This window comes from Mchenga conophoros, linkage group LG2 (genome assembly GCF_057382185.1).
Source record: "Mchenga conophoros isolate Kocher_MC1m ecotype Shallow Benthic linkage group LG2, M_conophoros_male_GT1.1, whole genome shotgun sequence".
In the NCBI taxonomy this organism is placed as follows: Eukaryota; Metazoa; Chordata; class Actinopteri; order Cichliformes; family Cichlidae; genus Mchenga; species Mchenga conophoros.
The window spans coordinates 30431185-30444676 of record NC_140527.1 but is presented as its reverse complement, the minus strand read 5'-3'; the positions used below and the strand labels follow the sequence as shown (position 1 = coordinate 30444676).

Sequence of the window (13492 nt, the reverse complement as noted above, 5' to 3'; positions counted from 1 at the left end):
GTGCAGATACTTGACTCGCTACTTCTTTTCCCATACAATTCGAATAAAATTTAATGATAGCCATAAAAGACATGTATCCATCTGCCTGTTATCTTATTGGTTAGAGTTCAAAGCCTGCTTCCACGTGTTTTTATTCATTTTTGGGGGTACAATAACAGGATTATCATACAGGAATCCCAGCAAAGGAATGTTTACATCACTCTTCCGATTTTACCCCTTGCCACCTGGCGGGATGAAAATGAAAGGAGTGGACAAAACCATAACAATAAACTGTGGTCGTAAAACGCATGCGCATTGTAATGTCAAAGTACACAACTGTAAAGTTTTTTTCCCCGGGGATCCTCATTACAGGCATGTGTATATAAATTCATAATCAAACAGCTTATGTTGGTTAAATGTGCTATAAGCTATAAATAAAATAGACCTGACAATCAACACAAAAAACTCAGACAATTGTTTTTTTTAAATAATGGATGCTTCAAGTATGTTTTTAGTTTAATAAAAATTAAAGAATTAATTCACACAACTGCATGCTAAAGTTAAAAGACAGAAATGATTCAGGTTAGCTCACTGGGCGAGCAGGCCAGAAGGCAGTGGCCCAGGTTTGAATCAGACCTGTGAGCCTTTGCTGTGTGTCACCCCCCCCCAAGCTTTTTGTCTGTCTCCACTATCGCTACAAGTCAAATAAAGGCAAAATGGTCCCAAGAAAATATTAAAAAGAAACACCTACAATCTATAAAATATAGAGATTATTTGTTAAATAAGGAGTGGCTCAAAACGTATATCCACTGTATATCTAAAATGATTTCTCCCTGTTAGCAACATGTCCAACACATGCAGTTTGTTGGGACTCACCCTATAAGCTCAATGCTGCCCCCTACAGTGAAATGCACTTACCGCGTGCAAACCGTTTGACTTAATATTTCCTCTTTTGCTGCTTCATATTTATTTGATTCTGCAGCAGCACAGCAAAAGCAAAACGTGCAAAATCTTTCAGCCTACTGCTCCAGAGACTCGTGGACTAGACATGAACTAGACGCATAATTTTCTTCACGCGCCTGAACAATTTGCTTGCGTAAGACGTCACCGTCTCCTCCTGCTCCGCGCGACGCTGCTCTTCGCTCGCTGGTTTAAAAAAAAAAAAAAAAAACTCTCCAGAGGAGTAGCCTCTGCGCTCTGTAAATGGTCAAGTCCTCACCCTCAGAAAGCAACAGAGGGCGGAATAAGGAGCTCTCGGTACGGAAGGAAAACAAGCAGGCTCCGAAGCAGGAAATTAGAGTGAGGACCCAGCTTGGAGAGGTAAGAAAAAGCCCTTCTTGAGGCTTTAGAGGTTATCTGTTGAATTCCAAGACTGGCTGTAAGAGGCTACATATTACTGCTAGCTTGTTTGTGATCACTGCAAAAGGAGCTACTCTTTGCGTCGAGCCCGTCTGTCAGTATTACAACCATGTAGTTACGATAACTCACTCGATAACAGCTCCAGGAAAGAAATAACTTTATTGTCCGCATGCACCGAGCTGAAGCCGTATCGCATATTTGCTGTCATATTACGAAGGCGTTACCGCGGTGTTCATGTGTCAATAATAGAGCCAAGGTAGCGCCAAGAGGCTCTCTCTCTCTCTCTCTTTTTTTTCTAGTAGTTTAACTTCAATATGCTTTTAACTTCAACACCATTTACGCTGAACGCGTCTGAACCTGCAAACCACGGAGAACCAGCAGTTATCTAAATTTCTGTTTAATCTTTATTGGCCGATATTTTTTTTTTTACCCCAGCCACATCCTTATATAGACTGCATGTTTCAGCACAAAACTAACGAGCATGACGCTCAGTTATCGGTTTATCTGTTTTAATATAATGCCATTTGCAGTGTTGTTTTTGTGGCTGCTTCTAATCGTGTTCGTGTTGTTATGTACACAATAGGGGGTTTTGCAGCGCTAAAGTCATGCCGTTTGATTTCTGTGGGAGGAATGGTGGTAATTGATCCATTGTTATTAAAAGTTACAATCTATAAAATATGACGTTTTTTTATATATAGAATAATTAGATGAGCATGCTGTTTTTAGATATTGCTGAAAGTTCTTGGTACTTTAAGTCAATTATGGTAAGATGTTGTAAATATAGCCATGGTTTGCCATTAGTGGTGTAATCCGTACAGAAATATGACAGCACGTGGATGCTCGTGGATGCTCTACACACACACACACACACACACACACACACACACACATATATATATATATATATATATATATATATATATATATATATATGGATATTGTATTTCCTCATATTGCACAACTACGCTTTACCTGGATTTGTGAAAATGGTTCAGCAGCAATTTTTCCTGACTTCCTAAAACCACACTGATACCAAGCTTATTTATTGAACGAAACTGCATTCCAAACATCCATGTTTCATTTCAGAAAATAATACTAGTACTGACCCCACCCACGGCACAGTTTTGGCTGAGGAACCAGCAGAGCCTGTCTAGGTCTGCAAGAAACAGCAGGTGCAGACGGACCTGCACAATGGCTCTGTTGACCCTGCATAGGATCCCATCCATTTCCACCACGCCAGTGAGTTCAGTTATCTCCCCGTTTTGCTGCACACAAACATTTTGCATCGTGTCAGCAGATATTATGTTGTTTACTTTTCTTTTATAAAGAATGATTCAGAACGTTGACTACAAGCCATTCATGCCAGCCCCTGAAAAGGTCTGCGTGAACTGCAGCCGCTCCTGAATGTGTCCCTTTGTGGATATCATCACTACATTTGCCTGAATGATAACAAGGCAGATTTGTTTTTCACTTGTAGACAGGGATGCGATCGCACTGATAGGCTTACATGGTAGAAATACCACAGATATAACTCTTGTTAAAGCATTGTCAGATAGTGATTAAATCACTTGCATATAAAGGCCCACTGCATCAATACTCTATCATCTGCTTCTGTCACTCACATCTCCTCTTCTCTCATTCTCCTGCTGTATCATAAATTTTTTTTTTCAGCATTATGTCAAAGGCCTGGCTTTCCCCTCTGGTCTCTATCATTGCAAATTAAACCATAAATAACTTTACTGTGCTTCCAAGTCTCATTTTTTGCATATTTATGTCACAGAATCTAAACGCTCTGCTATCTTAACTTGTGTTTTCTCCTTTTTTTTTTTTCCTTCTTCAAACCCTCATCGTTCCGCTCCTGGCTCCTGCCCACTTCTCCTCTTCTGTTTCTTTTTTTTTCTTTCTCTTTTTCTTGACTCTGTCTGGACTTGTCAGTTGCGTAACAGGTAATGTTACTGTCTCAAGTTTCTTTCTCTGTAAACCCTTGTTACTACTGCTACTTCTCTTGTTTCTTTCCCCCCCTTCCCTCTTTACGCATTGCATTTCTCTTTCATTTACTGTTATTTTTTTTCTGTTATTTCATTGTTTACCTACTTAATGTTACTCCACCTCCCCTATGCCACTTAGCTCTTTGTGTCTGTCTCTTCACTGCTGCACCTTATCTGTATTGTACCACATTTCACCCGAGGAACTTTTTTCTCCCCACTGTTCTGTGGCCAAATTTTAGACAGGAAAGACATCACACTCAAACATGTACATACATGTGTACATACAGTGCTTCTAGTGTTTTCAGGATATTTGTTGGCTTCTTTCAGGACCGTTGTCTTTATTAAGTTGGAATGAATTAATTCTGAGAGCATTAGAAACACTGTGTAACAGGTTTTTCATTTTAAGTAGCATTTGAATCTCCAGCATCTTCTCTGACCCTCTTTTGGGAGCTAGATATTTTCACTTTATTGTAGTTGCCAACAGCCTGCCTAACAAAATCATTACAGGCTTTGTAAATGTAATTATAGGTAAATCAAAGTTAACGTGGTGAACTGCACACATACAAACCAACCAGACTTTTTTTTTTGTTCATGATTCCTGATGATGAAGATTTATTTTTTAAATGTATTTATTTTCTAAGGATGAAGGCCTCCAAAGAAGAGGAAGACTTCAGAAAAGGTAGCTGTAACCCACATGACATTTAAATAGTTCTAAACTGCATACCTAGGAAAGACAATAACCAGTTACTTGATGGCTGCAGCAGTAACCTCCTCTCTGTAACTCTGTAGAGAGAGCTTTGCCCTCGTTAAAGGGGCAGTCCTCCTGCTGGAAGATGGCAAGAGCGGGAGCCTTCATCAGGAGATGTCTCGCACCCCGACTTCTCCTGTCAAGCAAAGCAGCGGCGCACCAGACATGCGCCACACACATCTCCGTGCAATGATTGAACACCTCAGACCAGAAGATACAGTGAAGCTGGTGAGGACTCGTGTCTTTACAGATCATATCAGCAAAATCAGAAAAATGTCACACTGAAACAATTTATTTTTGTCTTTGATCAACAAGTAAACTTATACGATTGTATCACTGGCAAAGGCCGTAACTCCAAAATGTTGAGTTTTGGTAAATATTATGGCTTATGATGTTAAGACAACCTAAAGGTGAGTGTTGTTGCACATATTGATTTTTTCAAAGGGTAGGTGACTAAAGGGAAAATTTCAGTGACTCACTACAAGTCACAAACCTTTAGAGACAGTGAGTTACCAGCTTTTTGGTCCTCAGTATCACTAGCATCAAGCTAACTTGCGTAAATATTATTCTTGTAATATTTCTATAGTATGGTATAGGAAAATTTGTGGCTATGTACAGAGCTATTATTTGGTGTTAATGACAGCATTCACAAAGAAAGGTACAATACTCCCATTTAATTTTCTGTATAGTAGCCAAAAAACTACCTGCCTTAATCTCAAACTGGCTTAATAAGGCATCACACAGACTTTGTACTGTAAAATTAGCAGCACATAAAGCTCCTCCTGGATAAGATCCCGAAAATATCCAGTCACCAGTGCATGTGTGAAACTGCCTGGTAGGAAGCATCAGTAAAATATCACGTGTGATGGGTGGGCAATTTAATCTTGAAAGTATATCGCAATATTCCAAGCAAATTTGCGACAAGAACATTGTTGAGGATGTATGGAGAAAAATACGGAACAACATTTTATTGATGCTTGCAGGCAGCTGGAGTTTTAAGAGTAATTAAATGAAAGGCATTTTCAAACTTTGTTTTCCAATGAGCTACTGTCTTTCCAAATTTGAATTGTGAAACAATGTACCAGCAGCAGCATTATAACACAGAATAGGGGCAAAGTCAGGTAGTGTTTGTCCTAAAAAAAATTTTTAGTTAAAGTATAAGATAATTGTTTTATTCTTTGGGTTAATAACAGCTGAAGTAACTTAACCTTGCAACTCTTCAGGGGGAGCATGATATTGTCACATAAGAAAACTAAAAAATGTTTTCCATTTGGGTTGTTGTCTCTTGGGTTGAGCTTTTCAGCAAGTTGCTTATAGCCCTCCTTTTCCATTTGGATTGGTATCATCGCTTTGACCAAACAATATATATTAGTAATTTCCATCCACTGTTTCTGCTTCCTGTCATATGAAGCTTGCTTCAGCATTGTTGATGTAAGACATTTGTTTACTTTTGTGTTGCACATCACTAGCTGCTTCACTTTTATAGCCAGGTTGCATTTTTGCCCTAAAGTGGTGAAAAACTTTTGTTCTGTCCACCTTCAGTGGGAACAATTTACTTGCATATTTTGCCAGGGACACGTGGCTCTTGCCCTCAGACGTGCCCGGGCTTGTCTTATTCTTGCTCTAGGGAATGTAAATGCATGGTGTTGCTATAGCAATGAAATGGTGATATGATATTTTTATGTCACATCAAAATTTCATTCAATTCAATTTTATTTATAAAGCACCAAGTCACAAACTGTACTTGTAGCTTTTCTCGTTTCAGCTTGTTTCAGCAAAACTATAGGTAGAGGCCTTTAACCAGACAGGAGCCAGCCATGATCTCTGTAAAGACAACATTTACTTCCCTGATTTGAGTTTTCCTTTAAGGCCAAAGAAAATAAACTACGCAGGATATTTTACACCACTTTCAAATACCCAACCTTATTTGGCAACTTTAGACTTAAAAAGAAAACCATGATTATTATTATTTTTTTTGCATGTAAAACACAGTGCTCACAAGTTGTGTGTTTCCCTGTCATCCCTCCCTCTGTGTATCTTTTCATGCAGGCGGTGCAGTTAGATTCTGTTAGCTCAGTAAGAGTCAGGTATCTGATCGTGGTTTCCACACTGGCCAACAAACATGAGAGCATCCTGCTGGGCATGGATTTCCCCAACTCAGACAGGTGTGTGTAACCAAGACGAAGGTGTACAGTTGCACAAGATACGATTTCTGTTCTGTTAATAATTCCTGGTTAAGGTTTAACAAGTACAATTTCCTCCTTTGTCTTGTGTGTATGTGTCCTCCCCTTCTGTTTCTAGTGATCATTGCACCATCGGTCTGGTACTGCCAATATGGAGCAATACACAAGTTTATCTGGACGGAGATGGGTAAGAAGCATGTTTTTAAAGAAGGATTAAGGATTATATTCAGTGTGAAAGCAAGCGTGAGGAAGTGATTGGTAGGCTGCTGCACAGACGGTGCAGCCTGATTTCTGGGATTTTGGCCAGAGATAATATGAATGAGTAATGTCCTTATTTTTGGAGTTGAATCATTCTCTGTGAACTACAACAGCTCCTGTCACTCAGTCACATCATTGCATAAGCATGGAGGTCATGTGTTTTTAATAATGAAATGAAAGTAAAGTATGGTTAGTTTCTTTATGCGACTGTGTATTGAAAGGTTAGTGAGTTTAGCTGATTTAAAGTCTTAATAAATTTATTCTTTGACTGCATTGTAGTGCGTGAAGAACATCAAATGTCCATTCCAGCACATTTAGTGTGTCTTCAAATAGCCGGCTATGTCTTGATTAAAACAGTTTGGGCTGCTGATGCTCAAAAAAGGATAGAAGAGCTGATCTCTCAGTAAACTGAGAGGTGTCGGGTTTAAAAACAGTTGGGCTAACATGATGGAGTGCTTAATCTGCTGTGTTTTAAATGCGCGTGCATGCTTTAGTGTCATCCAAGTGTGTTTGCCATGTCACACCAGTATGTTCCCCCTCATCAGGCTGGATCACACCTCCAACTGTGCTAATCAATCACTGTCCTCGCGTTTTCATTCCACAAGAACAAGAACTAATTCTAATCACACTGAATTATTTCTCTCTTGTGTGTCAGACTGTGATGTAGTACAATGATGCTTCTTAACACTGTTACTGTCTTATTTCTCGTTCTTCTCTTTCTCGTCGTCAGGCTTAATAATGAGCGTTCACATTTCTGTGTGTTTCCTGTAGTGGCTTTAGCGTGAGCTCAGCAAAAGAGACCAGAATCTTTAAACCGGTTTCCATGCAGACCATGTGGTGAGTGATGCTTATATCCCCACTGTGGCAGCGTCCAGCTGCTCACTTTGCATATCAATAGCTTTCATTTGCTCTAAATTTCAAGATAAGTCGTTAATACACATAGTGATGTTCTGTTTGCTTTTCCTCTCCCCTCTCTCCTCTTGTAAGGTCAGTGCTGCAGGTGTTGCATGGCTGCTGTGAGCGTGCAATCAAGGCAGCTTTGATCCCAGGCTCTGGGCTGGAATGGGCTCGGCACTACCACCGGCACATCGAGTCCGATCGCAACTGCCTCAATGAGTGGGAGGTCATGAATGACCTGGAGTCGATCCGTAAGGACAGCGATGGACAGAGGTATGCTTTTATTTGTAGTAGCCAAGGGAGTTGATGTGATAGAAAAAAATAATGTACGTTAAGATAATTTACTAAAGTATCATTTTAAGTTATTGGTCCCGGAGTTGGAAAATTCACAATCCACCACACGTAAACGTTGTGTGCTTAAAATCCCATGTTTTAAAAAAGGAACAGCTGTAGCATCAAGTGGAAAATACCTCAAAAATACTAATTAAACATGGCACTTTCAATGCTTAATGTTGCTATTAATGTAGTAATAATGAGAAACTGTTCTTATTGCTTGTGCCTCCCTGCCAGTTGGTACTAAAATTTCCCTTTTGTTCTCTGGGAAGTTCGGCAGAGAGAGTTTCCAGTGAGATCCTGATCAAAGAACACCTGAGAGACATCATGAGGACTGAAGACCTGGACAACCTCACATCCAAAATGGTGAGAAGTGTGGGAAGCTAGAGACAGGAAGTTGGTTTTAGAAAAAAAAAAAGTCAAATTATTAGAGCATAACTGAGGTGAAAAAATGTGACAAAATGCATTCATTCTCTGCTGTAGGTGCACGCTACCCTGGAGACCAGGATAGGCTTTGACATGAGACCCTACAAGGAGTACATCGACAATGAGATCCTGGTCACCATGGCTCAGATGGACAAGCCCTCTAAAATATTTGACTATCTATACCTGGTGAGTCATTGTTAAAGGTCAGATAGAGTTAAAAGACATATTATGTACAGCCACTTTTGTTTGGTCAAAAAAATTGACATGGCTTTTAGTGCCAGGATGTTGTCATGTGACTGTAACTTCCCCTTTCAGATCTGTGTTGACAGCGATAGGGAAGATGGCTCTGTCAGCCCTTTCCTTTTCATCTTCTCTGACCGTTCTTTAACCTTTTTTGTTTTTATTTGGTTTCAGGGCTCCGAGTGGAACGCAGCTAACTTTGAGGAGCTGCAGAAAAACAAGTTAGTAGTTGAACCTGTAACACTTTCTGCAGCTCTGTGTGTTGTGGTCTGTCTCTGTATCCCATTAACTCACTATAAGGGTAATATTTAACTATGCACTATGTTTTGCTCTGGCTCTGAGTGTGTCTCTGCATGTTTTTCAGCGTGGGCTACATTCTGAATGTGACGAGGGAGATTGACAACTTTTTCCCAGAGTCCTTCAATTACATGAACATCAGAGTGTACGATGTGGAAGCCACAGACTTGCTGTCCCATTGGCCAGCTACATTTAACTTCATCAACACTGCAAGGTACCAGAGGCTTTTTAAATCGAGACTTGTAAAAAGGGTTGTAATTGTTCCAGTGGGACAGAAGCTCGGTTAGGGGCTGAAATGTGTGAATCTAAATATCCATAGAGGTCTGTCTATGACATACTGTAAATAAGAGGGAGACAGGTGGAAAGGTGAAGAAGAAAGGAGTGGAGATAATAAAGGTAGATGATTTAAATGCACAAGAGAGTGCAGACAGGGTTTCGTGGGTGGGGATGAGTGTCAGGGGTTATTTGTGAAGAAGGATAGCAGCAAGAGTGAAGGGGAAGGTTTGCAAGATGGTTGTGAGACCTGACAGTGACAGTGACAAAAAGACAGAAGGCTGAGGTGGAGGTGGCAGAGCTGAAGATGCTCTGGGTACACTATGTTCCCATGGTCTGCAACAAGACTGTACAAGTCTTCACAGTCTGACATGTTATAAATTCAGAAATGTTCTTCTGCATACCTTAGTTTTAACAACTTATTATTTGAATTACTGTTGTCTTTCTGTCAGCTCTAAGCAATCCCCTCTGACACTGACAAAGCATTTTTATCCAGAGAACCACTGCTCAGCTGATATTTTGTCTTTCCAGACCATTCTCTGTAAATCCCAGAGATGTTTGTGTGGTGAAATCACCATTCTTCCATCCATCTTGCATTATCGAGGAGTTGGAACGGTGTACTTAATATAGTGGCCAGTGAGCGTAAAATATAAAATGTTAGAGAGATTTAGCAGCACTGGCGCACTATATGCGTTACTTTAATCCTTTATAGACGAAGTGCTTCCCCCTGTTTCCAGTCTTTATGATGAGCTATGCTTGCTTCATGCAGCTTCATATTTAATGGATACTGCTGAGAGTGTTGTCGGTCTCTGTGCCCACTTTTAACAGAAAATGAAAGGCTACGTTTCCTCAAATATTGAATTCCATCAAGATTGGAATAACCACCAATTTCGCAGTTCACACTGTGACTCGGCTTCCCATTTCAAGTCTAATCTGTGTGAATGATGTCTACAAACGACGACTGAGTTGTGAAACATCATGACAGGCAGTATTCACACAATGAAAATAGAAAAATACTGCTTCTGTGTTTTCAGTTTACAGTTTGGAGTCTTGAAACAAAACCTGTGAGAGAAGGCCAAGCTACCCTACAATTAAAGCTGCAAATCTTAAATTTGTTCAGCTCCTCAGCCAGTTTTAAAGCTGCCACATGTTCACAAACCAGAAGCGTTTTACTGCCGAGCATTATTTTGCATGTGTGTATACATCCCAGCAGTTCTCCCTTCACGACTTAATATTTGTTAAGTAAAATCCAAAATCACGGTGTGAGTTTACGTCTTCATCTTTGTGTATTACAGGAAGAGTGGTCAGGCGGTGTTGGTTCACTGCAAGATGGGCGTGTCCCGCTCTGCGTCTACAGTGATTGCCTACGCTATGAAGCAGCAGCACTGGACACTGGATGTGGCACTGACCTACGTCAGGGATCGCCGGTCCATCATCAAGCCCAATGAGGGCTTCATGAAGCAGCTCCAGACCTACAGCGGCATCCTCAGTGCAAGGTTAGGCCTAGTGCTCTTTTTTTCCTGTTCTCTGTAGTTTGGGAGCTCAGTTGAGGAATGTGCTCTGTGTGCATTTATCATTCCAGCCAGCAGCGCCATAGTGCTCTCTGGAAGCGAAAGTCGAGAGACCAAAGACAAAAATCAGTTCGAAACGAGGAAAGAGGGGAGGAAGAAAAGACAGCCGAAAGTGAAGAAGAAGAAGAAGATGAGGAGGAGGAAGAAGATGATGAGGACGATGACGGACTTGATGAGGATGATGGCGTAGATATTCCAGATGAAAAAAATGACTCAGGGGAAGACTGTGAGGTAATCAGATCCTGAGCAATCTATCACTTTTTAAAATCCGGATTTGTTTATTTTTTTACCTTTACAGCTTTAACTCCTTTATATCTTATCAACCTCATCTAGGTGTTTGAACAGCCTGCCCCAAAGTCTGACACTATCCAAGACCCTGTGCAGACAGGCCCTGTGATTACTGTAAATGAACCAGAAAAGGTGAGCAGACTGCCTGACCTACATTTGTCCTCATATGTTCACGCAGAGTGCATCAAAGGCTACTCATCTTTTTACTTCTCTTTAATCTCCAGGTCATGCCGAGTGTTAATCGTAGTGGCAGAATGAACCTCTACTCATTAATGCAGTCCATCAGCGAGATGGATGATGTGGATAAAGGATATGATCAGGTAAAAGAAGCAGAGTGCTGGTCTCTCTAGCCTCCTCTTTGTAGTTAAGCTGACAGTTTGGAAATGGCTAATTTAGATTGAGGACATGTAGCGAAGCCTGTTGTTTGAAATAGCTCATGAATAAGGTTTTAACTATATGAGTCATGGTTCTTACCTCTCAGCTGTAAAAGGCTGATGGAGCATTGTCGTCACCGCAAGAATGAAGTGATGTAGGATTTTTTTATATTGTCATTACTACTAGGAGACTGAGGGGTAGCACTGGAGGCCGTTTTTATAGCAACTTTTTCTTCTTGTGATTATGTTAATATTTCTACAGACATACATATTGGAAAAAACACCCAAACTAGGTTTCATTTTTAATCAAAATCTTTAGTTTGACTCTATATAAGGACCTGTAAGGCCTTCCATCCCCCCTTTTTCACACCTTGTGTCCTGCCAGTAACTATACTACCAAAATAGTAGCTGATTTAGTCTTCTGTGTGAATCTTTCTAGAGATTATGATGTAATCCACTTCAGGGGTCAACATTATTTTTGGCAGCATTTATGGTTGTGTTGCTTTAGGTGCTAATCATCTCACAGTTACAGTTAAAAATATTTATCTGTCAAGTTTTTGTCTACTTTGTACATTTCCTTACATCAGTTCCAATAGTTTTGACATTTGTGAGTCCTTTCGTTGTTATTCCTTATCTTGAAGCGAGGACTGTTATGCCATCTCTGATAAATTAAAAAACTGTTGTGAATAAGTAGCCAGAAATAGAAGGTATTGACGGTACTGAAGCAGGATAATCACAGTAGTCGCCGGCTACAACGTGTAGTTAGATTTCGACCGAGGTTTACGTCAGGTAGTCACATAGCGTTCAGAGGCATTTGGGGTTGCGATGTATCTGTGGAGTAGATTTCTTGCTGAAGAATTAATCCCAATGTTATAACTTTGTACTTTCCTACTTTGTTCTTTTCAAAGATGCCTGGCAGTCCGAGGCGGTCACCAGGACAGCGGAGGCGTAGCTATGGGCGCCGGTGTCTCACTCACCAGAAAGCATGTGTGGATGTTTCACCTGAACCATCCAGCCGGCCGGGCGCGGGCCAAAGCAAGCCGCAAAGTGATTAAAAAGATGAACAAGCAGGGAGGTACAAGAGGAACTATAAACGAGGCACAGAGGAGAAAAGAAGGAACGTGTGCTCTGGGAACATGCCAAGGTTTTTATACAATGATCCTAAAGTCTTAATTTATATTTTGCAGGTCTTGGATTGCATATGTCACCTCATAAAAGCTATAGTAGATAGTTGATTTTTATAAGGGCCATGCTGCAGTATTGCTGTACCAGTGAAAGCCAGGATATCTGAAATCATTGTGCATTATTGTATTATTATGTTTTATGTTTATGAAGGTATCCAAACATATATGAACCAGCATGTCCCTGCCGAGCTCCCTCAGTCCCTCTTCCGTTTTTTTAAGCTCTCCTTTCAACACTTCAGACGTATCTATGCAATAACTGTTTTAATTTCCTTATACGAGGCTGTATCCTGCCAGCCCAAAGCAGAAAGTGTTCATTTCCTCCTTCTCACAACACATACCGTGTGCAGATATGGAGGATTTCACTGTATCTAAGCTGTGCATTATGGATTATGTCATGGCTAGTTTTATGGCATACGCCAGTTTGCCAAACTGTATTCCTCTGTGCCGGTGTGCCAATATATTTAAAGGAAATGTCGGTTTGCTAGGAACCTTTCCCACCCATTTTATTTTCATCCATTATATTTTGGCTCCAGGGCTACATGAGTGCCTTCAACCTGAGAATGAAAAGTGATTCTGTAATGATGTTTTTAATGTTTTAGCTTAAGTACAAGGTGGTGGTAATATATTGCATTTCTCTTGTACCATTTGCCACTTTTTTGTCATCATAAATGTGACTTTACAAGTTTGTGCACAATTACAGTATATATAGTCACATAATTGCTGATGGCCTGGGTGCATGTTTTGTGTTTTATACCAGCCTGTGAGAAGACACTGTTCAGGGTTTGAGTTTGTATTTATATGGACTTTGAATGGATCAACTTAAATTATTCCATGTTCTGTTTTCACTAGATGCTGATGAGGACATTTCTTATTTTATGCTGGTATTACTTTTTATCCAGTGAACCCAAGCTAAAAAGAAAGAAAGCATTTAACCTGCATGCTCACTATTAGGGAAAAAAAAGAGGAAAAAAGAAAACATGCACTTTATAATCCCAACACACTGTTCCCACCGCCTGAGCCAACTTCACACTGTACTATGATTAAAATGATCAGTGATTGGTTTTTATTGTCATCCATTTCCTTATTGTAACAGA

At 40.3% G+C, this 13492-nt stretch overlaps 1 protein-coding gene across 1 annotated transcript; it reads left to right on the top strand.

The window, feature by feature from the left end:
* Window positions 1-1105: 1105 nt before the first annotated feature.
* Window positions 1106-13475, top strand: LOC146582269 (protein phosphatase Slingshot homolog 3). The gene is made up of 17 exons (XM_085293564.1): window positions 1106-1299; window positions 2425-2577; window positions 3968-4005; window positions 4116-4302; window positions 6124-6239; window positions 6376-6444; window positions 7287-7352; window positions 7503-7685; window positions 8018-8111; window positions 8229-8357; window positions 8586-8632; window positions 8776-8922; window positions 10277-10477; window positions 10564-10783; window positions 10886-10972; window positions 11065-11160; window positions 12123-13475. The coding sequence occupies exons 1-17, from the start codon at window positions 1183-1185 to the stop codon at window positions 12267-12269; spliced, it is 2097 nt and encodes a 698-aa protein (XP_085149690.1). The 5' UTR covers window positions 1106-1182; the 3' UTR covers window positions 12270-13475.
* The last annotated feature ends 17 nt before the right edge of the window (window positions 13476-13492 follow it).

Bases quoted from the DNA above. Each gene is read 5' to 3' on its own strand.
- LOC146582269 (XM_085293564.1), top strand. From the start codon at position 1,183: ATGGTCAAGTCCTCACCCTCAGAAAGCAACAGAGGGCGGAATAAGGAG. The intron at 6,240-6,375 runs GTGTGTGTAACC...TTCTGTTTCTAG, and splicing joins GATTTCCCCAACTCAGACAG to TGATCATTGCACCATCGGTC. The intron at 8,923-10,276 runs GTACCAGAGGCT...TGTGTATTACAG, and splicing joins AACTTCATCAACACTGCAAG to GAAGAGTGGTCAGGCGGTGT.